The following is a 26,168-nucleotide window of genomic DNA, read 5'->3' as shown; positions in this document are numbered from 1 at the left end:
CCGGCGCCTCTCCTCAGTCCCCTTTTCCTCGTTGACTGGAACAGGCTGATTGGCTTCGGCCATGTTATTCCATGCGTTCTTCCCCGGATACTACTTATATCTTTTTGTCTTCCTTTTGTCAATCAAGTACTTGATCCTCTGGCACCACGCTCCTCCCCGGCGCATGTCGACTTCAGCGGGCTTCAGCAGGTGTCCATCCTGCAAGGGGCTCTTTCCTAAATCCGACCCCCATGCTCTTTGCCTCACCTGCCTTGGCACCAACCGTGGCTGGGAAGGTTGTACCGCGTGCGATGCGCTGACTCCAAGCGCATTGAAGAACAGGCTAGCAAGATGGTGGGAGCTCTTCGAAAGGTTGCCTCCAGTGGACTTGAAGGACTTCGTCAGACAGAGATCGAGGCCCAAGGCAGGGCTGCTGTTTTCCATCACACCCCGTAAGGGCGACTCCTTTGAGCTGGGTGTTCCCAAACAGCCCTTTAAAATGAGTAGCGGTACCCTGGAGATAGATGGGGATGCAGATTGTATTCATACATCAATAATTAAGACGACACAAGTAGTTTGGCAAAGGTTTGTCTCTTTTAATGTGAAGTATCTAAAACAGGGAGTATAACTAACATCAGCAATCGCCCAATACTCTTACTCTAACTACTTAATAACTGGTCATAATTGACGTGTTGACCTGCGTCATTTCCAACGTGGCAAATTACAAAAACCTAACCGGAGGTGGGATTGGATTTAAGTGAATAACTAAGCACAGGTTCTATATCTGTATGGAGTAATGGAGAGTCCCCTACAATTGGTTGGCTTCTAACCCCCTTCAGTACTTTTCCATCTAGGTTAGCAGCACGCAGATTGAACAACCAGGTGCCGGTGAGCTCGTCTTTGTACCAGCTCCCCACCAATTAACATATCATCCATCATCACCTCAATGGTCCAGTGTCAATTAGTGCTTTGAAGTTGGCCTTGAGTTTGTACTGTTCTCTGAGAATTTTTAAGGAGTATGGGCACCAGCTGGCTTCTGTGCGTAGGTGACATCATCTCGTTCGTCCAACTTTCTTCCATCACGTGACTGGACACCATGAAATTGAGCCTTTTCGTGTATTTGATTTTATTCTCAATAGTCCTCTGACGTCTTTTGTTTTTGCTTGAACTTTCTGAACAGGAGCTTCTGTTCTTTCTCGTTAATTGTATCCAATGTCATCCAATTCCTTTTTGATAAGACCTTGGGTTTTTTGGCTCAGTGAACTCCTTAGCTGAGCTTTTATTCTGTTTAATTCAATTGCTTTACTTGTTTGTTTGTTTGTTTATTAATTTGATAATGCCCACCAAGCCCTTGGGCAGCTGGGCGCAGCAGTACAAGAATTCTCAAAGCTTGGTTACAGTGCCTGTCACAGGCTAGTGCATATCTATGAATACAGTGTGTAGTACAGTAAGTGAAGCAGTATAGACACTTGCCATTCGTGGAGCATGGAAAGGTATAACTGGTCAGATCCATGACACGGGTCAGACTTAACATTGCGTAAATTAGTGAATGGCTAAGGCTATGGACAAGCAGGTCTGGTGTTTAAGTCGCAGTAGTAATGTCAGGTGCAGTGGTTGTCAGGGTGTAGTGGTTAATGAGTCATTAGAGTGAAGCCATTTGAGAGCATTGATTCTGAATCTGGCGTAGGGTAGGGGACGTCTAAGGTCTATTGGGAGTGTATTCCATACTTGCGCGACTTTGACTGGGAAGATAGTTCCGCCAGCTGTGGTAAGTTTAAATCTAGGGATTTCAAGCAAGAATGTGTTGGCAGATCTCAAAGGTCGGGTTGTGGATTTCCTGGTGATTTTTTCTATAAGTAAGGAGGTGCTAGATTGTTAAGACATTTGGAAGTAATAGATATGGTTTTGAGGAGGATTCTGTCCTTTATTTTTAGCCAATGGGCCTCTTTCTGGAATTTATAGATGTGCTCTCTGTATGGGATGTTCAACGCTGCTCTTAAGGCGTTGTTTTGCATCTTTGGAGTTTGTCAGTGACATACCTGTTGGCTCCTGAGTACAGGGCGTTGCAATAGTCTAGTCTAGACATAAGAGCATTAGCCAAGGTGATACAGCTGGCACTGGAACAGAATGGTCTGGCAGCTCGGATTAATTTGACTTAATTTGACTTAACTGTGACACTGAAATTAGGCCTTCTTGCTTTGTTCAGTACTGCTTTATGCGTAGTGGAAACATCCATCCTTTACTTGAACACATGTTTCAAAGGGATTGTGTCCTCCGACGTATTCCTTATCTTGATGGATTACATCCCAGCTTGCTGGCCTCGGAAATTTTTTCAGTAGAGGGCGCTGCTCGTCGAAGTGCCTCGAGCTGGTGTCCCTCGACAGCCACAGTCATCGTGCGTATGAATGAACTCGCGCAGCAACCGTTGCTCAGTTCCGTTTTTTTCGGCGCTTTGTGGGCCTCGGAATCGTGTTGCTCAGTTCCTTCTTCAAGTAGATTCTGCTTATTCCTCGAAGATACCATCTTTATTCGATGGCTTCCTCATCCCAACCGTCGCCCCATGGTCAGGCTTCAAAAAGTGTCATGATTGTGGCAAGAAAATGTCGTTGACGGATCCTCACAGGATCTGTTAGTGGTGCCTGGGATCGGAGCATCACTGTTCGGAATGCGAGGACTGTATGCCCATGACGGCGAAAGCCTTGAAGGAGCGTAAGGGGAAGCTAGAAAGAGGTAAGACTCTTAAAACTTATACTCCTTTGAAAGTTTCCTCAGCAGAGTCGAGACATTCGTCTCCTCGCCGTCACAGGAAACAGTTCCGTTCAAGGTCTCGAAGCGGTTCCCATCAGTCTTCGAGATCGAAACACTCGAAAAAGAGGCATCGTAGATCTCCCTCTTCTTCGTCGTCTTCTATTTCCCCAGAAAGGGTCACCTGTCCCACGAAACACAGCTCTCCATCTTAGTGGGAGGAATTCCGTAAGAAAATGCTTAGCGTCTTCGAAAAAGCGGCCTTGACCCCCTCGGAGACGGTTAAAGGTGATACCGTGGGTGAAAGACCCAAAAAAGCAAAACGCGATTCGTTGCACCCGGCAAAAAAAACTGCCCGAGAGCGTCATGAACCCTCGAGTAAAGGCAGTAAGACCGCGTCATCGATGCCATCGTCGAAGGTTTCTTCGACTCATAAATCTGCGTCATTGACGCCTTTATTGAAGGGTCCGTCGACGCATAAATCGGTTGCTTCGACACCGTCTTCGATACCACTGTCGACTCCGATAAAAGACAGACCTACTACTGTCACTACATCTCAGTCAGTAGAGGTGCAGAGGACTTCGACCATGACCTCGAGGATGCAGTCGTCAACTTCGATGACTCCGAGTAGGATTCCAATCCTCTCGAGTACTTCGAGATCTCTTCAAATTTTTTCGACGCCCTTTTTTCGGGTTTGTCGAAGCCTTTGACGTCCACGTCGATAACTTCGACATTTTCTCAACCGGTGACAACAAATCTGGCCCCTTGCTCTAAAAATGGGTTTTAAACCATACCCTAGATCTGATTATTTTAGAGCTTTGTCCTCTACATATGAGGAAGGGGAGGATTCCGACCATGAGAGACTCTTTGGGTTGCAAAGGACCACAACACCCATACCAGAGGAACTTATCTCTGAAGAGAACAGGTTAAAGGATCGTCAATACTCTTTACATGAGGCAGGTGGTTTAGATACTTCTCCAGAAGTAGAATTTGCTAAACCAGACCCTGGGGAGCATGCTGAGACCCCTTATAGGGTTATGATGGCCAAAATAATAGAGTTCATGGGGTGGTCTACACCTTCACATTGTTTTCAGCAGTATGACCTTACTGACATTTTAGTTAAAGGTCCACAGGAAGATCCTGTTGTGCCTTTTCATACTGCACTGCAAAGAAAAATCTTTGCTAATTGGGAAACTCCTGAAGTTATCCCGGCAGTTAACAAGAAACTATCTGCCAAATACAGGGTATCTGCCTCAGACCCTGAATATTTGAGCAATCATCCAACTCCAGAGAGTTTGGTTGTACAAGCAGCAACTTCATCGAACAGTAGATCTGCATATCCTACTATTCCACAAGACAGGGATGACAAAAGGTTTGACGCTATGTCAAAGAAAGTCTTTTCGGCATGTAGCATGGCGCTTAAATCTATTAACGCCACTTGCACGCTTGCAAGATTCAGCCATACACTTTGGGAGTGTGCTTCATCTGCGGCTGACTGTGTCCCGGAAGGAGAGGAAAGGGAAGCATTTTTAAACATCATTAAAGAAGGGGTTGACTAATGTGTATCCCCCAAAGCCGTTCCAAGTTCCCTTGTGGGACTTAAATCTAGTCTTACATTTCCTGATTGGTACTCCCTTTGAACCACTCCATTCTTGTTCATTAAGATTTCTCAACCTTAAAACAGTCTTACTAGTGGCTCTAACAACCGTCAGAAGAGTGAGCGAATTACAAGCTCTATCTTGCAAACCTCCTCATACAATTTTTCACAAAGACAAAGTTGTCTTAAAAGTGAAGCCTAATTTCCTCCCAAAGGTAGTCTCTGAATTCCACATCACTCAGAAGATAACCTTACCTTCATTCTATCCTCCTCCCCATCCAGGGAAAGAGGAAGAGAGGCTACATACGCTGGATCCAAGGCGTGCCTTGAGTTTTTATATCAGCAGACTTGCTAGGATAAGGCAAGCAGACCAACTGTTTATAGGTTATGCAGGACACAAATTAGGATTGCCAATCACAAAACAGACAATTTCAAGATGGATTATTTTAGCCATTCTAGAATGCTACAAATGGGCAGGGAAAGAGCCCCCTCAACACCTTAGGGATAATTCAGCCAGATGTATCGCAGCCTCTTCGGCTCGCCAAAGAGGGGTACCGATTAGGGACATATGTGCATCTGCCACATGTTCATCCACACATGCCTTTACAAAATTCTACAATCTGGATTCCTCCTCTAGCCAGAAGACAAGATTTGGCAAAGCTGTGTTACACTTTGTTCATTCTTAAAGGGAAATATTCCAATTTTACTCTCACCTCCATTTGCACACCGCTGCTATGGGAGTCTATCAAGATAAGGAATACGTCGAAGGACACAATCCCTTCGAAGAACAAGTTACTTCTTACCTTGTAACGTTCTTTCGATGGGATGTTCCTCCGACGTATTCCTTATCGCCCCCCCCCATCCATCCCCACAGTAAAAACTTCCCTTGTAGTTGCCGCTTACGCTCTTTCAAGGTCAATAACCAATTCATGCACAGCTAAATTTCAAGCTTCAAAACGGAACTGAGCAATGGTCGCTGCGCAAATCTATTTATACGCACGATGACGTCGGCGCCGAGACGGTGGCTGTCGTGGGACACCAGCTAGAGGGACTTTGACACGCAGTGCCCTCTACTGAAAAAATTTCCGAGGCCAGCAAGCTGGGATGTAATCTATCAAGATAGGGAATACGTCGGAGGAACATCCCATCGAAAGAACGTTACAAGGTAAGAAGTAACTTGTTCATCTAAGGTAAGAAGTAACTTGTTCATCTATAGAGGTATATATGTGTATATTGTTGGCGCTTGCTGTGGTCTAACTATTTAAAAGCATGTGGCTAGCTTCCTTCATGATTGCTTTTCTGCTTGCGTTTCATTGCATCTGTACACGTTTAAACTAAGTATCTTCATCAGGTCTGTGGCATAAGTCTCTTCATCTTGATCCCAAGATGTCACTTATCCTTGGTACTTCGTTGTTCTTTATAAATAGTCTGCCTCTCTGGTCCGGTTATCTTTCTATATGGGTGTCGATTCAACTCTGTATGATGTCACCATTCATCTTTGTCATTTAGTTTCTTTGCTTCTTCAGGAATCTCGTTGAAATGGCCATCGTATTGTCGTGTATGCAGTTATGGTTTCCTCAATGGCTACTTTACCTCTCATATTCTCTTAGGTATAGGTATTCTTATGGGTACTGCACAGAGCCCACACTCTTCTCTTTGCTGGTTTACTTGTTCAGAATACAGCACATACTTTGGGTCATACGTTTCAGGTAATGTAGGCGGGGCAGTTGGATTGGGGGTACTTGGCTCCTCCTCTACACCTTCCCAAGGAAGCACTGGAGCGGGAGGAACCTCTCTGCTTCTAGCACACGCACAGGGGTCAGTAGATCTTTCCAGATGCAGCAGTGAGGGTCCGAAATGTTCTTTTACTGGGTGTACACCCTAGGGGCAACGTCTGACGGGGCACCTGCACGCAGCACTACCAGCGACACTGCCGAGGGCAATATGCCGTCCAGACCCCGGCCTGAGGTGCAGAGTAGGTCTCATGCTCCACCGCCAAGAGCCTTGGAGGCCAGACTCAGGGAGCCAAGCACCACGATGTTGGCACGTTGCACGCAGCTCGACAAATGGCCGCCACGCTCGACGGATGCCACTCCTAGGAATGGAGCAGGCGGGAGAACGAGTTTCAAGGTCGGACTGGTCTCAACCAATGTGGCATACAGTTTATCCAGAGGGCTGCTGTTTTCCCTCGCACCCTGTAAGGGCGACTCCTTCCCAAGGAAGCGCTCGAGCAGGAGGAACAACTCTGGTTCTCGCACCAGCACATGGTGCACCAGCAAAACAATGTTTCCTGGTACTGAGGCTGGTCCAGCTACCGGCATCACGGCCGAGGGGGGGGGGGTCAGTAGATCCTTCTGGACGCAGTGCTGAGGGACTGCAAGGTTCTTTAACCTGGTGTACACCCAAAGGGCATGCCCTATTACCGGCCTAATGTCCGAGGGGACGCCTGCACACAGCACTACCAGCGACACTGCAGAGGGCAATAAGCCATCCAGTGCCCGGCCTGAAGTGCAGGGTAGGTCTCATGCTCCATCGCCAAGAGTCTTGGAGTAGGCCGGGCCCAGGGAGCCAAGCACCACAACGTCGGCACGTGGTACGGAGCTCGACAAATGGCCGCCGCGCCAGACAACATGGCCGCTCGTCCGATGCCTCTCATAGGAACGGAGCAGGCGGGATAACGAGTTTCAAGGTGGGATTTGAGTCAACCAGATAAGTGGCCTACAGTTTATCCATCAGCAGCGCAGGGCAGGCTCCCCCTGCAACCGAGACAGTGCGCACTCCGGCCCCAGCTACTCCGTCAATATCACCTGCCACCTCTTTATCCTCCAAAGACAGGTTCTTCGAACGGTTCCTGGCGCTGATACAAACCCCTCAGATGGGTGCCATCCTGTGGGATGCAGTCAGGGACTTGCTCCCTCCGGTCGCTCCAGCGCCCATAGTCATTCCTCCTATGGCCCCTGCGCTACAGGCCTCAGCGCAGCCCCCCCTTTGATTCTGGCTCCCCTGCCTCCCACAGTACAGATGGTTCCACACCAGCCTCCGCAGCAGCATGCAGCTCCGGCCTCCCACTGCAGCCCACAGCGCATCGCACTACTCCACCCGACCCGCTCCGGACAAGTCAGACACTCTACTTTACACAGACGAGGAGGAGGACCATGACACGCTGTTGTCAGCAAAAGCCTTCAACGAATGGCTTGCAGGTTTGGCAGAATATTTGGGCCTTCCTCAACCAGATGTCGAGCAGCTCGAGGAGGGGGTCTTAGTAGAAGTCCTTGCCCTACAACCCACTACCAGAACGGGTATCCTGATGCAGAAAGGGGTCTTTGCCTTGGCCAAGAAGGGGTGGTTCAAATCACACTCTGCCCAACCTGTCAATCGGCGCCTCGATGCCAAGTAGAAACAGATGCAGGGGGATCCACTCTTGCTGTCGGCACTTCCTCAACCGCACTCTTCGGTGATAGCTGCGGCGTCACTCTACTCTAAGCCTCAGTCCTCGCCCACCTAGTCCTCAGCACTGCTAGGCAACTAGGAGATGATATCAGCCGTTAACCAGAGGCTTTGGTGGGAAATAGCTGACTTCCTTCCAGAACTTACGGTGCAGAGCCAGACACGCTTCAAGGCGGGGCTCGGAGAAGCCAAGCTCGTAGGTCAGGACCGCATGGAGTCCACTGTGCCCCACATCGATACCTCTGGCCGTGCCATATGCATAGCCACGGACATGAGATGGACTACCTGGCTTCGGGCTAAGTTTAACCCTGATGTCCAGGAACGCATATTGAACCTTCCATTTGATTGTAGTGACCTTTCACTCAACCACCGATTAGGAATTAGATAAAATGAAGAACAGTTTGCAAACTGCAAAGTCTTTATTTATCCTAACAAAGGCCACGCCCAGTCGTATCCACGCTCCAACAGTGGGCAGGCGTTCTGCAGTTTCCAGGGCTTCCAGGAACGGAAGTCTAGGCAGCCTGACCGCTCTCTGAGTCAGCACCGGCGCAAAAGTGGGGGTGGGGTGCGGGGAGGTCTTTTTCCTGCTCCCTCCTCCACAGCAGCCTCAGAGGGAAAGAAAGCATGACACGTCCCTTCGGGTCCACGTGTCTCCGGTGGGGGGGCAAGCTTGCCTTTCACGTGCAATTTGGTCCCAGAACTTTTCGGACCCCCTGAATCCTCTATGCAGTATCCTCTGGGTACTGCCTACCGATCCCTCTCTCTCCTCCTTCCACTCCCACAGATTGGGATGGCAAATCTGTTGGCGGAAATTCGGTTGCTCGTTGAGAGCCAGGCAGTGGAAGAAGTCCCAGACTCACAGATAGCACCTGGGCTTCTATTTCATGATTTCCGTCATGCAAAAGAACCACCAGGCTAGCCTGAGAGTTGGGTTGGTCCTATCCACCCTCAACCTCTCCCTCCCTCTTCAAAAATGTAAGATGGTTACGCCAGCACTCAGTGAGGAGGCACTAGACAAGGTGGACTTATATGCACGTCACGATTTGGCAACTGCATCGCTCCTTCCTGTGCTTCAGGATCAGGGGCTGCCGTTCCCAATACAAGGTGCTACCCTCCCTATGGCCTCAACTCAGCCCCCAGGGTAGGCACATGAATGCAGTGGCAGCCTTCCCCAGGGCCACCACGAGGGCACGATCCCCGGAGGCGGTACACCACACTTCCTCTGCACTTATGAACACACCCCACAACCTGGGGTTTACCATCAACCTCAGGAAGTCTCAGCTGCAACCTACGCAGAACCTGTCCTTCCTGGGCCTCATCTGGGACACAAGCTCCGAGAGAGTTTTTCCCTTGGAGAATGATACCTACCTTACGGCCATCCACCACCCGGACTAGTCCAACCTGCAGGCGGCCAGGCTCAGCAGACTGGGATCGAACAATTACATGTGACAATTGAATTGAATTGAACGACCAGGTACTGCTGGAGATCTTCAGCAACCAGAGGTGCCAGCTGTTCCCGTCCCGACTCGCGGGGTAACTTATTCCAGATACAGTGGGACGGCTTACAGCATATGTCTTCCCACCCACACCTCTGGTCCACAGGATGATCTGCAGATAAAGGAATCTTGTCACCTCAGCATCATTCTGATAGCTTCATGTTGGCTGGCGAGACCGTGGTTCTCCGAACTCCTCAGCCTCACGGACAGACCACCCATTCACCTTCCGAGGGGGCCAGCTCCTGGTGCAGCAAGGGGGCAGGGTCGTCCATCCCACTCCACGCCCTCTCAGCGTGGTTCTTGAACAGGTCATGCTCAAGCACCTGAGCCTCTCGCAGGCTAATCTAGAGCTCATTCAGTGGGCCAGGAGCAAAGCTACCAGGAGCCAGTACTGAAGTAAATGGACTAGGTTCTGTCTTTGGGCAGACTCTAAAGAGATCGACCTCCTTACGTGCAGACTGGATGATTTGCTCTTACACACTCGGGCGTGCAGGTGGGTACATGCCGCACCTATTCTCGGCCATAGGAGCCTTCAGAAATTTCGAGGAGGAGACCTTCTCCTCCAACCCGATAGTCAGAAGACATTTGGCAGGCCTCTCCAGGGTCTGCCCGGCCATCAAGAAACCACACTGTGTGGGACCTCAATGGTAGTACTGGGTGCCTTGGCACACAAGCCCTTCAAGCCAATGGCATCCGCGGACACCAGGCTGGTCACCATTAAGAAAGCTTTATTAGTGGGCCTCACCTCTACTCGCAGAACCAGCGAGTTCCAGGTTCTGGTGGCCTCAAAACCCTATACCACTATTCACAGAGATAAGGTGGTCCTGTGAACTCACCCCACGTTCTTATCTAAGATACCCTTCGGTTTCCATTTAAACGAGAAAGTAGTCTTACCTATGTTTTTTGCTGACCGTAGGACGAGTCTCAGAGGGTCTTCCACTGTCTGGATGTCGGACGCGCTGTGAAATGCTATCTGGACAGGACCAGGGGCCTCCGGCAGGTTGGACACACTGTTTGATTACCTTCAGGGGGGGGGTCAAGGCCCAGGTGTCAGGCATCCAAGGCCTCTATTGCACGGTGGATGGTCTATGCTATCAGGGAGGCCTACGAGGGGCAGCGCAGGCCATTGTCAGCCAACATGCACGCCCACACTGTCAGAGCCAGGTACTGTGGCAGGTCATCAGCAGGGCGGCCACCTAGGCCACCCTGTCGCCTTTCTGTAAATTTTACTGTTTGGACGCCACCTCTAAATCAGACGCGGTTGTCGGACAGGTGGTTCTAAAGAATCTATTTTCTTAAGGAGGTCTCCTCTCCACCCTGGGGCTGCATTCAGTTGTAATCACCCATACATTATGGAGGAAAGGGGACAGGACATAAGAGTAATTAATAGTTAATCACTGTAGTGACTAAGTACTCTTAGTCCTCTTTCCTCCATACGTCCCACCATCTTCCCCCCTAATACTGGTGTCATTAGGCAATGGTAAATATTGTTGACGCATCAATGGGGGCTGAGGAGTGGTGCCGGTGGGCAGAGTCAGGGGAGTGCATGCTCCCAGGGCCGCACCTCTAAATTTAAAGGGGGAAGAGGTTTTTTTCTGGTGAAAAAGTTTGTTTCCCGTCCCTAGCGAGGGACGCCCATGCAGTATGGAGGAAAGGGGACTATGGACCAAGAGTACGTTAGTCACTACGGTGAGTAACTATTAATTTCTCTTTAACGATTTCTTCTTGGGACTAGTTACCCTTGAGGACACTAGGCCCTTTCACTATCAGGGAAGGACTATGGATTTGCATAGGCCTTATTTTTATAAGGCGCGTCACTTGTTTAACTTTTTCTAATTATTATAATTTACAGCTGTTCTTGTTACTATACAAAATGTGCGTAAGGTTCTTAACTGAATTGTCCTACTGTTTCCAAAGTAAAGTGTTGTGCGCTCTTGTGAGATTCGCCATGGTAAATGCAATTGCATAGAGTGTATCCAGGCTTAAGTGATTTTGTGCTCTCCTGTTTTAACTGGTGTTATTTTTGTGCTAGGTTTCGCATTGTACCGCTTTGTCATGCCCACCATTCCGGAAGTCTAAGCCTTAATGCTCAACTTGCTACCTCAATAGAGTTTGGCTGGACTGAAGTGTCTTAGTTCACTCTAATAGGGTATCCTTCCAGAATCCTCCTTCATTGCTGATTCAGAAAATCCATTTTATCTTAAGTTGCTTACCCAATTTGTACATATTCTCTAACAAATGTTCCTTAAACCATATTTAATCACAAATATTTCTACTTTAGACTGTCCTGAACATCCTGTTATAACTTTTGTTTTTCTCAGCAACATTCCAACGCTTCGCAGTCTCTGTGCGACATCACCCGTCTCAGCCGTGAGCATTCATTTCAAATGGTGGAAAACCCAGAGCCAGATCAACTTTTGTCCACCCTTGAAAAGTAAGTACAGATCAGTACAAGAAAATTTAAGCAACCACAAGGATTTTATTTGTGTGCATCATCCGGCCTTCAGCAGACTTGGGAAGGTGAACAAATTGCTGAACTCCTGAATGATTTACTTTACTGCGCACTAAAAATGTTTTTGTATAATCGTAAGTCTGTTCACAAATCTGATACTTTAAAAAGTTCTTTGGCAAAAGGCTTTGTTTCACCAACGATAAAAATACTAAACAAAATAAATAACAATGTGTACCGAAGGGTGGGTTCTATATCATTTCAACGAAAACCTTACTTTATTGTAATTTACTTTGTGTATATTACTTCGACTTTTACTGCAATATTTGGGGAGTGGGTGTTGGAGGGGTTGCTCTTCCCATGCCCCTTCTTCCCCTTCAGTAATATACACAAAGTAAATTACAACTAAGTAATTTACTTTTTGAAAACTACGGGAGACCCAAAGGACTCATGATCTTACATGAGTGTGACATTGGGTCTGATGGCTCGTGAGTCTTGGCCATGCGAATTGTATGCAGTTCGTTTTAGGCCTAATCAAACGGGACTCTTGAACCCTACTTGGCTTACTAAATCTTTTTATGGTCAATTGCTACCTCCTACCTCACCAGTAAGCTGTTTTTGTCCTCATCCTTTGCATCCTCAATTTCTTTGATTGTTTTGTGAGACAATTATTTGGTTTTTAACACTCATGGACTCGGACTCGGTGTACCAGGCGCCATCCACAGGACACTGCATGTCAGAGTCAACAGCAACAGTGTACAGGTTCTTGGCACCTACACAATATGCATGCCCAGAGCCATTCCAGCTTTTGGTTTGAAAATCCAGAAAAGTGCACATCTAGTAATTGGTTATCATTGAACGAGTACCAGTTGATGTTGGATTCCTTTTTTGGTTTTGCTTTAAGACGACATGCAGCATTAATTTCTGGTGAAGATCTGGTTGAGCAAAATTAAATTCAAGGGTTCTGAATGAATCATCGCTGCCATTGCTCTGGGCACCTATCCAAACCTTTTGTTTTCAGCCTGCCATGCCATTACAAAAAAAGTCAACAGGGAAAATCAGTTTTTCCCAGTCAGAAAGTGAGCAAGCCAGGTCAAATTACTAAGTCACAGCCCTTCTACACGGGACCTTAAACATATTTCAGTCTTTATGTACATCCTCATTGGGGTGCAACTTGGATCTCAAAGCACAATAACCTCGGGACCCACGTCTTTCTAAAATCTCTCTGTAGATGCTGTTTGGCAGCATGGATGTTTATTGTGTCAGCCCAGAGTATGTAAGTTTGCACCCTGAGGGATACTGCTGACGGTTCTACCACTATATGGAATGCAACGCTGGATGCAGAGGTGACTAAACACAATGAAATGGGTTATTTCTGTGCTGTTACAGGCAGGGAATGTGCACATGCGGCCAACAGGCAAGGCATTGGCACCTGGGCACCTGGTCCCTTGCTTTATTCCTTGCTGCCATCTGAGTCCTCACTTGGCTTTCCTCCATACACTTATCCTAGCTTTTTTGCCTTTCCATTACTTGAGGACTGTGACAAAAAAGTAATTATCTTGTTATTGGAACTTTCTAACTTCCACAGAGCAGGCATTCAGTATGTACTATGGTTTAATTCCGTTATGATATCCAATATTTATAGTGCACACATCACCATTGTAGTGGCCTTACTCCGCCTGGACTTGTCTGAAAGGTGATCTGTTGTGAAACTTCCTGGGATTAAACCAGACCTTAGTCTGTGGAGAGGACATGGTTGGGGATGGGTGATAGGAATGGGAAAAGAATAGGACTGCGATTGTAGGGTTTTGTGTTTAACTGTGATTTATCATCAGATAGAGAATATAAATAATGTACAGCTTGGTTTAGCGCAGAGTTTTACTGAAGCAATATCTAAACCTACAGATGCAGGGCACTAGATGCAGTTGTTGAGTGGTTCCATGATGGGCTGGACCGGCTCAAGCTGGGTATAGTAGTGTTTGGGCCTTTCACCAAATTTATTAGTAAGAAACAATTCATCTATCAAGGAAGAACGCTGGATTTGCCATGTCAGCTGACAGAATTGTCGGGACTAAGGGTTGGTTATGTATAGATGAATGGTCGGGGAAACGATATGATAAGGGAAGGATGAGACATGGTTATCCCGCACTATAGACTTCTTGGTGAGCTCTGAGCTAGGTATAACTCATTGCATCTTTGAAGTATGTTGAACCCTATAGAAGGACTTAGAATGTCCTAACAAGATTATCATTGAGATATATACTGTACACTGGTGCCATTGTCATGGTCTCCAGGTGATCAGGGGGCTCTGAAAAGGAAGGGGGGATTGGGAAGGAGAGGGATGGCTCAAGAGTTTTTTTCTGTGCTGTTGTAATCTTCAGCTCGGAAGCAAACTGTCACTGTGTGTTGGGTTTGCTTCTAAATGTTGTGGGTTAGGTATTGTTTTGGTGTGTGAGTCTAAATGTGATCGTTTTGTGTCTCTGTGGTGTAGTGCTGGAAATGTAGTGTTGTGAGGTTACAAAGGGGGTGTTCATTTGGCAGTGTGATTTGCGGTTTGTGCTCTGGTAGGGGCAGCCCTAAAGATAAGGGGTGGATTGCCTACTTTTACTCTCTAAAGATTGGCAAATACTCCCCAAAAATAAAAATGGGGAGTAAAAATATTCCCAACAAAGAATAGGGAAAAGATATGTAGAATTTTGCGCTCTTGCTTTCACTCGCACAGCTGCATGGATATGTTTGGATCAGTAATGTACGTAGTACCACCGGAACAAACTACTATTTTAACTGACTGATTGGAAGAAGTAAGCATGTATCTTTTTAATGTGCATGAATAATTGGGTGCAAAGTAATAAATATTACAAAAACATTTCAATTTTTCTGCTAAAACAAATGTACTCGCTTATAAAATACTCTCATTGGAAATTTTACTCGCTTATAAAACGCTCCCACTTCCAAATCTTATCTGGCGCACTGGGTATTGGTATGTGTTCTGTGGCATGGGTTTGTCTTTCCTTGTGAATTTAGGTTTTGGTCTGTGAATGGAATGGGAGTTTTGCTATGGTTCCATTTCTTCAGAGTAGTTGAAGGTTGCGTTTTGTGTTGATGTGTTCTTCAGGGTTGTCTGTTGGTCAAACTTGTTATCTTGCCAGTTTTTAGTGATACACTGTATTGTTGCTTGGTTTAGTTGTATTTCTTCTGTCTGACTCAGCTATTCCTCTTGTGTTTCTATCAACCTCCCTTTTGTTGAAGTGATTATATATAGGTGGCTGGTGTTTGAGCTGTTTTATGTGGAAATGTAGCACAGTAGATAATGTGATTTCGGTTGTGTTCTTGCGAAAAGGCTTTCTTTCTAGAAGCGGTTTAATGTAATGTTTATTGGTGTTTGTCGGTTCCTTAGCGTAGTGGGTTGAGATGATTGGTCTCCTCCTGTCTGGTATGTTCTTTTATGGCATCTTCTTTGTTGGTCTTTCCTGGTGCATGGCATTTTGTTGTGCTGTTGGGCAGAGACCTTGCTGGTCGGTTGTTTGTTAATTATTTCGATTTAATGTGTATTGATTGGGTTCATGTTATGTATTTTGTTGTCTGGATCTCTACAAATTTAATTGAGTTTTGTTCAGTCAGAGTTTTTATCAGTGATGTGTGTGGTGCTGCTGGGCAGGACACTGTAGGGAAAGAAAATATTGCAGGCAAGGGTACCAGAGGGGTGTAGTATCGTAGGTTTTGGAAATCGAAGGGGTGGGTACTGGAGAGGTCTGGGTGCAGCAGGGGCTCTTACCATGGGGGATTCCCCTTAAGCCACATTGCAGTATCACTTGTTCATTTCGGTTTGTGAGCCGTGTTTCTTAGTGAGTTAATGTAATGTGAAGTGGCTGCAGATAGAAGAATCAGTAAAATTGTTTTGGGCAAGCTTAGGGATAGCTAAATCCCATTAGTCCTAATTCACAGTACCAATAGGCTAATATAAATGCATATTGGGTAGTGTGGTGTGACTAAGTAGGCAGTGACATGTGAAAACAAGCGTCATGTCCCATAAGCATCATAAAAGGTCATTGTATGCATTCCAAGCAGGATCATGTAGAAACAGAGCCAAATACTGCCAGTGAAGAAAAAGTTGGAAACGTGTATTTGGATCCAAGAAAACTAAGGGATGACATAAATGGAATACAAAATGGATAATTGCCAGAATAAATAGAGCTAAACGGGTAGTGGTGATGTTTCTACTGCGGGTTGATCAGCCATGCCAAACATTGTTAATAGTCAACACAGTACATAAGTATTTTAATGCACTGGGGACACAATGCTGAAATATGTAAAGTATTGTAGCCTAACCAATGATGTATCTTTCCAACTCCTTCAGAGGACAATGAGAATACAGTGCTTCAATTTTCTATTTAGGCATCAGTGTGTGCATAGAATGGAATAGCAGGCAATTGAAGTAAATTATTCCAGTTATACATGTATGTACACAAATATGCAATGGTTTATTAGGCCTTTAACATGCTTTATAAGCAATGAAACTGTTAGGCAAATATGGTCACACACTTGCTATAATATAAATGTATCGGTGTAATGACTTTAGTTAAGGGACAGTTAAGGTGAATAAGTGCAACAAATGCCCTGAAATTCGGTGAAAAAACAATGTTAAGTTGACGATTTAATGCAATACAACCCCTGTACTTGTATGTCCCGTCCCCTTTCCTCCATCCTTGTGGGCGTCCTCCAGCATGGGGATGTGTCATGCATCAGCCCTGGAGATTTGCTAGCCGTTGGAGATACTACTAAGATTGCGGCCTGTTACATTCTATCGGTCTAGTTTATTCCAACTTGGCCGACGTAATCTATAACCTGCAGGCCATAGCAACGCTCGTCGCGTTGTATTGTTTTCGTTACGTGCCCAGCCAGTCGCTCTCAGCGTCTAGCTTTCCATCATTGCCTTTTCGTTCAGGTCCTTTGCTTACCTATCTACTTTCCCTGCACTAGTGGTGTTTTCAGGTTTTCAGGTAAGGTGATTAGGGTCTTATCTTCTGTTATTTCTTACACGACACCTATTACCAAGCGTTTTCCTTGTAAGTATTTTTCCCGTCTTCTTCACGCAGTCAGTGCTTCATCGTTAGCATTTCGCTGTGAGCGTTTTCGGCTGTTCATACTTTTCTGTCCGTTTCCTTACCTCTTTTTCCTCCGCCTTCCTTTCTTCTGTTGTTCCGTTCGTAACGCCTCTCCGGTGTTCCGACGGACCGAGACCTCCCTTCAATTGCAACTCAGCCCAGAAGGCATCGAGACCGCACAACACTGGAGGGAGTATCCGGGTCTCACCGCCTTTCTCAGGGAACGAGTTGAGCAAGGTGTGGACGTTCCTCCTACGTGTCCGGCACTTCGCGGCTGCAGGAATCTCCATATAACTGCCGGACATCAGTATTCCACGGATACCTGAATACTGATGGGGTTTTTTTGCCAGGAGGCTTTTTTCCCCTTTCTTTAGGGCGTGCTCCTCGGGTATTTCCTAGATCTGTTATCAGCCAGATCACGGAAGGCTACCGAGGGAGCGCGTCCTTACCTTCGACAAAAAGAGGAGAAGAAGCCAGCCGAAGGATAAAAGGTCAAGAAAAAGAAGGCTGTAATTAGGACGGAAGTAGTACAGGAGAAAACAGGTGAGGAGGAGTTGGGGAAGGCGGAGACAGATCGTGACAGGATGGTACCGGAACCTTTGTCTGGGAAAAAATGAGCTTCTCTTTAAATTTAGTATTGCATGCAGGGCTGTGGCCTCAGGTGTGGGAACGCCCCACCCTGCGGCCCCTCACCTCAGTCAACTTTTCCGCCTGATATGATATGATATGGCATTTGTAACGCGCCTACACACAAGTGTTTCAAGGCGCGACCAGGCAGGGAGGGGGGGACAAATGGAAGACGGACAACGATCTTACTAGGCCAGGTGTCATTCAGATCGCGCAAGTGCATGGGCAGAGGGGAAGGGAAAGTGCAAGGGGGAAAAGGAGAGGGGAAAGTGCAGTAAAGGGGTGGTAGAATACAAGATAAATAAGGGCCAGCTGGTGGCAAGTGCAAGGTAAGTGCAGACAAGTGCTGCAAAGGGGGGCTGTAGGGATACAGAGACAGTCCCGCAGTGCAAGGGGGAGTGTGGCTGGGCCAAGGACCGAGATCGGTGAGAGTGGCCCAGTTGCAGATTCAGTGCAGTTTCAGTCAGGAATTTAGCAGCGGAGAGGGGGAGAGAAAGCAGAAGCAAAGAGGAAGGTTTTGAGGTGCTTATGGAACCGGAGCTGGTTCTCCTCGAGTTTCAGGGAGGCAGGAAGGCTGTTCGAGAGGGAGGCCCATGCCGCGGTGAGAGATCTACCCCAACTCCTTGCTTGGAGAAGCGGCTGACCCTGAGGGAGTTGGAGGCGGATGAGCGAAGAGCTCGAGAAGGAAGATATTTAGGAAGAGAGAGTTGAAGGTATTTTGGCCCCATGACCCAGAAGGCCATGTGGACAATGCAGAGGGTTTTGAACTTAATCCTCGCAGCTACTGGGAGCCAGTGCAGAGATTAGAGATTTCAGTCCTGGAGAGATACGGTCCCTGGGCTTGAGGCCAAGGACAAGTCTCGCAGTCCTGTTCTGGATGAGCTGCAGAGGGCGGAGAGTAGAGGCAGGCAGATTTAGATAGAGACTGTTACAGTAGTCCAGCTTAGAGAGAACCAGGGCTCTGGAGACACTGAGCTTCTGGGGGAAGGAGAGGAAAGGAAGAATACCTCTGAGGAAGTGCAGCTGGTAGTGTGACTTCTTAGAGACGTCAGATATGTGAGGAGAGAATTAGAGTGTGGAGTCGAAGATGACCCCGAGGTTTTTTGCCTTGCAGGTAGGAGCAGGAAGAGGGCCAAGAGAGGCCGGCCAGAGAGCTGCATGGAAGGAGGGAGTGGGTGTGCCGATGAGTAGAATCTTAGTTTTACTGGCATTAAGGCAGAGGTCATTGACGGCACACCATTCCTGGATAGCAAACAGTCAGAGATGAGGGAAGAAGAGGAGGAGGCCGAGGGTAGCGTGAAAATGAGCTGGGTATCATCTGCATAGCACTGAAAGTTGGGGCAGAGAGCGGCGATGCGGAGGGCAATGAGTTCCAGATATTGGTTGAACAGTCAGGGAGAGAGAGGTTAGATCCCTGGGGGACACCACAGGTAGAGAAAAAGATGTCAGAGAGGAAGGACCTCAGTTGGACCTGGGAGGGTCGATTGGAGAGGAAAGAGGTCAGCCACGCCAGAGCCTGACCAGTGATACCCAGGTTATCTCGGGGACGGTTGAGCAGGATGGCATGGTTGACAGTTTCAAAGGCAGAAGAGAGATCGAGCAAGATGAGAACATACGGAGTGTTAGAGCCAAGGTTGAAGAGCAGGTCTTCACGGATGTTCAGGAGAGCAGTTTCCATTCTTCTGGCAGCTCTGAAGCCAGACAGATGGTCATGAAGACAACCAACAGATTCAGCATGGAGATTAAGCTGGGAGATGGCCAGTTTCTCCAGGAGCTTGCCCAGGAAGGGAGTGATGGAGATTGGGCGATAGCCGGGCAGGAAGGGTCGGAAGAGGGTTTCTTAAGAAGAGGGTGCACAAGGGAGTGCTTAAGGGGGATGGGAAGACTCCAGAGGCGAAAGCGTGATTGCAGAAGTCAGCCAGGGCAGGAGCCAGGGAGTCGATGTGGTCCTTGATAGTTTTGGAGGAACAGGGGTGAACCTGTTTTGATGAGACTTTCATAGATCGGACTTGTCTGGAAACCTCGTCAGCAGAGAAAAGAGGAAAAGGCGGAGGAGGGGTGGCTGCAGAAGGGCCAGAGGAAGAGCAGGGAATAGAGGGAGGGAGGGAGATGAAAGGAGGAGAGTGAGGACAGGATAGGATGTCCTGGGTTTTTTTAATGAAGTGAGAGGCCAGCCGTGCAGAGGGCCCGGGAGGGGACAGGAGAGGTAGAGACTGCAGCAGGGTTGGCCAGTTCCTTGTAGATTTGAAAGAGTTCAGCCGAATTGTTAGATGTCGCAGAGATGCAGGCTTGGATACAGGCTTTCTTCTTGTTGAGACCGGAGAGCCGGTATTGCCTTTGGGACAGGCCAGTTTGTCAGAGAATGAACATGAAGCACGCCATTTCCTCTCTGCCACCCGGCACTTGCTTTTTTCGGTGACAAGATCCGAGTCCTACCAGGAGTTACATTTGGCTTTGGGCTTCAGGCGGATTCTCATGACGGGGGCAACGATATCAAGAGTATCAGATATAGCAGAGTGGAGAGGGCTGTGTCATGGTGGGAGTCAGCCGAAGGGGGAGGGAGGGATGAGAAGGTGGCGGCGAAAGCCTCAACTGACACGCGCTTCATGGGTCGATGACCGAGAAGGAGGGTGGCAGTGATGAAGGTGGCTTTGCCTGAGGGGTAGGGAAGGTGAGGTGGGAGGATAGGAGAAAGTGATCACTCCAGGATAGAGGGAGCCACTGCCTGGGTGGTGTGGGAACTGGTACCCAGTGCAGAGAAATGTTTTGCTTTGCGCTTGCTCCTCTTTTTGTTCCCAGCCTTGGACCCCCATGCACACTGTCTTGAGTGTTTGGGGCCTGACCACCGCTGGGATGCATGTTCGGCTTGCAGCACCCTCGGTCACAGGGCATTGAAGAATCGGTTGTTGCTGTGGAGAGAGATCTTCCACACTTCTCCGCCACACCTTAAGGACTTTGTCTCCTGGACCTCTTGTCAGGACAAGGTAGGCCCTCTGTTTAGCATGGCTCCACAGCATGGCAACTCCTTCCCCAGGGTTCCCACGGGTCACTGTTCCTTGATTTCGGGTTCTGGCAGGCCCAAGGCCTCTAAAGCTACCGGCTCCCAAGCCAAGAGGCCCATGGCCTCTTTCGGGTGCTCCGGGGATAAATCTGAGGCCATCACAGCTCCCAAACTGAGGGGCTCAGGAGCCCTATCAGGCTGTCCTCGGAAGGGCGATCAAGTTCGTCCTCCTCTTCTACCCCAGTGGGTAAGGGTAGTCGAGTGCCACCTCCAAGAGTCTGTCCTCAGCACGATGCAACATGGCTCCTGGCACAGGTGCCGAGGGCGTCCAGCCTACCAGAGCTCGCTCTGTGTCCTTGTGTAAAGGCGTTACGACTACCGGCCGTCCTACTGAGGGCTCAGCGCCTACCAGAGGGATCTCTGTGGTAGATGTCTCTGCTTCAGGTGCAAGACCCAAGCTGCATCCTCCCGTGTCTGTGGCCTCTCTTGGCTTAGGGCCTCTGCGCCCTCCTGCCCAGGGCATGATGCAAGGCTTAAAAATGAGGGACAGGCATGTGGCAGAGCCCACTAGACTGGCGGCCATCTTAGATCCAGCCCAGGGCCCACCATTGCTTTCGCCCATCGAATGGGCTTTACAGAATGTGATCCCAGTCTCGTTCCCTCTGGAAGCAGCACAGATCCTACGGTGCAGGCGTCTGGTCCCCTCAGGGATACATCTACCCATCACAGCCTTACGGCTACACACACTCAGTGCTTTGTGACCAGGAGCGGAGGCCCAGCGCCTCGGAGGGCGGGCCCCTAGATACCCAGTGGCTTGTGAGAACCACTTCTTTGAGTGTTTCATCCTCCTCCTCATGCGTTCCCCCCGGATGAAGGGGCTCCTGAAGGACATTGTGAAGGAGGCCCTCCTGCAGGTGGCACCGCCCTGGCACCCTCTTCTGGGTGCTCTACCGGTTCTAATGCCGGTCACTCCACCGGTCCAGGCCTTACCAGTTGGTCTGACGACTCCGCCTGTATCGCCAACGCCTCCCCAGTTGGAACTGTTTGTGGCCCCGGACCTCGACGGGACCCTTTTGGCATCTGTGTCCCAGAGCCCGGATTCCTCTGGGTTTGTGAAAAAGGGGGGTGGGAGAGACGATGAGGGTGATGCCCTGGATTATGAACCCTCAGCATTCGTCAAGGCCTTTCCTGACCGCCTTGAGGAGTTCTTCTGGATCCCTTGGTACGAGAAAGCCCCCCAAGAGTCGGGAGGGCTAGTAGAGGTCTTGGGGAAGTGTACAACAATCCGGTCTGGCATTCCTTTTTAGACTGATGTTCTGCAGGTGGCGTGAAAGGTCTGTGAGAAGCCCAGGGCCTACGCCCAGATGAGATGGGGAGGCAATCCTTGCCTCCCACCTGCAGCCTCATTCTTCAGTTGTGGCTACGGCCTCCTTGTATTCTAAACCATAGTCTTCCTCGTCTTCCTCCACGGGGAGCCACCTCCAGCTGCCTCTCTAAGGAGGACAAAGTCCTTCAGTCTTTGGGAAAGTGCTGTTATTCCATCTCTGTACTGCATCTGCGACAAGCCAACGCAGATGCCCTCTTGGCTGCGGGTACAAGAAGCTGTGGCAGGAGGTTGGGGAATTTCTGGCCAACCTCCCTTTGGACATGCAGGCGTCCTTCAAGGCCAGGTGGGCGGATACCCGGACCATTACGCAGGTCTCCCACATTGATACAGCCAGCAGAGGGCTGTGCCTTGGGTTTGAGATGAGAAGGACGGTGTGGATGCACACCACCAAGTTTTCCTCTGATGTGCAGGAACGGATCCTGGATCTGCCTTTTGGGGGCATGGACCTTTTTCACTCTTCAATGGATGACTGGTTGACAAAGAAGACATCTTCCACAAACAGCCAAGTGCTTGGCCATCCTGTCAAAACCAGGTCAGAAAACCTTCCCTCAGTCCCAGCGCAGGACCGAGTTTAAGCCCTGCAACTTCTCTGGCTTCAAGAGGATCCGGGACCGCAGTACACAGAGGCCTGACAGGTCGCCTAGCGACAACGTGAGGAAGCAACAGAGGATGTTGCGTGGGTATTTCCGCCCTCCCATCTCTGCTCCCACCTCTAATGCCAAAAGCAGTGTTGTCAAGGTCGGAATGCAGCTCGCCTGGTGGGTGGGTGGGGGGTTGGGCGTTTGGAAGTGCCTTTTCAGCAACCCGTGGATCCTATCTGTAGTTTCCACGGGTTTCAGTCTTTGTCTTCCTCTTCCGCTACCATCCTCTCCTCTTAGTCAGATCGGGTCCCCGGCTCTTTAACGGAAAGGTCCTTTCGCTCTTGGAGATGCAGGTAATGGAACTAGTTCCTCTTGTATACCAGGGCTCTTGGTATAATTCCAGGATTTCTGCGGTACCCAAGAACAACCGAAGTTTGAGGGGCACTTTCTGCCCAACATGACCCCCTTGTCATGGTGGTTCCAGCACATTTTGGGCCTGATGGCCTCCTGCGTGCTCACTGTCCAACACACTCTCCTCAAGATGAGGTGCCTGCAGCTCCACCTTCCGGCCAATTGGGATCAGGAGACTGGGTCTCAGTTGGACAGGATCCCAATACCATCGCTCCCGCTGCCAGATATTCGCTGATGGTGGGCAATGTTTCAGTGGGAGCCCCCTCCACCTGACCGGAGCCTAGCCTGGTGGTGACAGACTCCTCCCTTTCGGGCTTGTAGAGGGGGGGGGGTCCTACTCTGGAAAGCTACACGATTCATGGAGCATGGCACAGGACGGAACCTCTCCTGCATATCAATCTGCTCGAGGCAGTGGGCATGGCCCTCAAGGCATTTTCGCCCCTCATCAAGGACAAGTTGGTTCTGGTAAGGACAGACCATTCCACTATGATGTTTAACCTGTACTAGCAGAGTTGCACCCTCCACTGGGTAACTGGGAATCGGCCCTGATGGAGGGAGTTTGAATTTCAGAAGTCCACCTCCCAGGGACCGCAGTGCAGAAGCGGATCAGTTTAGCTGCCTGAGGTTCAACATCTACAAGTGGGAGTTGCACACCGACTCCTTAGTGCCACCGTTCCAGCGTTGGGGGGTGGGGGAGTCGCAGACCTTGATTTGTTTGCATCCCCCCTGAATTCGAAGTGCCCCCAGTTTGCTTCATGGGCAGGTCAGGGTCAGGGGGTCTCTGTGAGATGCCTTTCAGATCTGTTGGCTCGGCCACAGGTGTTGTGCGTTCCCGCCCACCCCTCTGCTCCAGTGGATCCTCTGCAAGTTTTGGGCTTCTGTGGCTTGCATCTTCATCCTGATTGCCTTCCACTGGCCTTCGAGACCCTGGTTTTCCTATCTGCTGCAGTTGTGCTCCCATGGTCCCGTCAACCTTCAGATCTCCAGCATGGGATTCCTGGCACAGCGGGGCAGTGGAACATCTGGACCCGGCCAAGCTGTACGCTGGCAGCCTTGTTCCTGACCAGCTGAGGTTTCAGACCATTCAATTTGTGGATGACAACTGAAACACTTTTCAGCAGGCAAGGAGGCCTTTGACTTTCTCCCAATATCAAAGTAAATGGACTAGCTTCTGCCCTTGAACTCATGCGATGGGTCTGTCCTCTGGTTGATGTATTAGCTTTTTCAGCACACCTGGCTTCGTCTGGAGTTCAGGTGGATACCTGCTACACCTTTTTGGTGGCCATTGGGGCTTATGAGAATTCCCCAGAGCATGTGTTTTCTGCGGCAATCCTGGTGGTTATGGCCCACCTTAAGGTGTTGTCTAAGCTTTTTCTGCCAGTGCATAGGCTGCACCCTGCCTGGGATCTCCATGTGGTTTATGCAGCTTTGCAGTGCAAGCCTTTTGAGCCTATGGCCTCTGTGGACACACGCTTGACACTAAAGACAGTTTTTCTGGTGGCTCTCACCGCTGCATGCAGTGTTGGTGAGCTGCAGGCGTTGTCGTCGTGCAAGCCTTTCACTACGTTTCACAACAAGGTCGTATTGCCCACTCACCCTAACTTCTTGCCCAAGGTGGTCTCTCTATTTCATCTGAATCAAGGTAGCTGTCTGCCAGTGTTCTTCCCGAACCCGCAATCGGAGGCATAGAGGGCACTGCATTCCTTGGACTTTAGGAGGGTCCTCAAGATTTCTCTCTCGGACAAAATCTTTCAGGGAGTCTGAGGCATTGCTTGTGACTTTGGGGGCCTCCTCCCCCGGCTCTCATCTTTCCAAGGCTTCCTTCGCCCGCTGGATGGTTCAGATGATCTTGAAGGCATACATGGCCATGCGAAAACCTGTTCCTGAGGGGATTCATGCCCACGTGGTCATAGCTAAGGCCACGACCGTCGCATTTTAGAGACATGCTTCTTGTTATGTCATCAGCAAGGCAGCTTCTTGGCCCACTCTGTCGGCCCTCTGTAAGCACTACTCATTGGACTCCAGCTTCAGATGCAATGCAGAGTTTGTCAGACAGTTCTGAAGAACCTTTTTGCCTCGTCCTAGAAAAGAGGCAGGTTATCACAGCTCCACCCTATGTTCTTGTTCTGTAGAATCGCCCACAAGGATGGAGGAAAGGGGACGGGACGTATGCGTAATTAAAGATCTACAGCATTGAAGCTTTCATAAATTCACATTCTTGAATATTCCCTGTCATCAAACTGGGAATCCCTGGTAATTTAAATAATATAAAACCAATTCCTTAGGAAGATAAAACGACACCCAAAGAGCCCCATAGGGCCTGTGTAGTCCTTCACATGTGTAGTCCCTCCCCATCCTTTGGTACTTTTAGGCACCAACTATTGAGGTGGCTGGGCTTAGGCTCCACCCCAGTCAGCCATCTTCAGATTTGTCACTGTGTCTACAGATCAGGGGAATCTTCTTAAGCACTCTGAGCACATTTTTTTAATTTATATTAATTCTTGACATTTTTGTCATACCACAAGCTTTTTTAGCATTCTGTTCACTGGCACTTCTTGGTACAACTCTTTGAGATCAGGTTTCCACCCTTTGACATGTTTCTAGGCTGCTCACTCTCACCTCATGGCTGAGACTCAAGAACATGCTGTCAAGGCGAAGACCTCCCTTTCCAAGGGCTGCCCATGTGTGGTTAAAAGGTCATCTTCATCAGTGACCCCTACAAACTGCATCTGTTGTTTTTAAAATATGCCAAACCTTTTCAAAGAGGACTCTGGAAGACAGGCAGAGGAGACTGTACTCCACCTAAAGAGGAGACTGATGTCTTCTGATGAGGAATCGTGCAAAACTGCGCCCTCAACTTCCTCCAGGCACCCTGAGACGCAAGCTCCAAAGAAGAGAGCTTCTTCAGTGGATAGAGCAGACTCTTCGCCATCGAAGGGTAAGAAGAAACTTGGAAAATCCTCAACTGAACCTGTATATAAAGATCTTCTGGAAGGACAACTACACAAAGGTAAAAGTGCCTCCTTTTCTTCACTGCCACAGATGAAACATCGACCGACTGGGACACCATCCATGACTAAAGTAACCTCGCCGTCCACTAAAACTGTCCCGTCCTCAACGGATAATCCGTCGCCCACCGTGAAACCAACCACCTCGTCGATGAAGGCATCGTCATTGACGAGAGAACAGTTGTCGAAGCACCCATCCACAAAAGACACTGCTGAAAACGACGAAAAAAACGTCAATGAAAAAACCATCAATGAGCCCCCAAGAACATGACAAAACACTGTTGATTGACCCAACACTGCCAGGCGTAATCGACAAGCTCTTTCAACAACCAGAG

At 48.9% G+C, this 26,168-nt stretch overlaps 1 protein-coding gene across 5 annotated transcripts in view; it reads left to right on the top strand.

Annotated features, from left to right (window-relative positions):
• PPP6R1 (protein phosphatase 6 regulatory subunit 1) overlaps nucleotides 1–26,168 on the top strand; it is a 1,952,116-nt gene that overhangs the window by 461,590 nt on the left and 1,464,358 nt on the right. For all 5 annotated transcript variants that reach the window (XM_069638194.1, XM_069638176.1, XM_069638186.1 and 2 more), the window contains one exon: nucleotides 11,586–11,698. In XM_069638194.1, the coding sequence (XP_069494295.1) occupies nucleotides 11,586–11,698 (113 nt within the window). The remainder of the gene's footprint in view (nucleotides 1–11,585; nucleotides 11,699–26,168) is intronic.

The sequence above is a fragment of the Ambystoma mexicanum genome, chromosome 1q (assembly GCF_040938575.1).
Source record: "Ambystoma mexicanum isolate Mex_15411 chromosome 1q, UKY_AmexF1_1, whole genome shotgun sequence".
In the NCBI taxonomy this organism is placed as follows: Eukaryota; Metazoa; Chordata; class Amphibia; order Caudata; family Ambystomatidae; genus Ambystoma; species Ambystoma mexicanum.
This window is presented reverse-complemented; position numbering and strand designations above follow the sequence as displayed.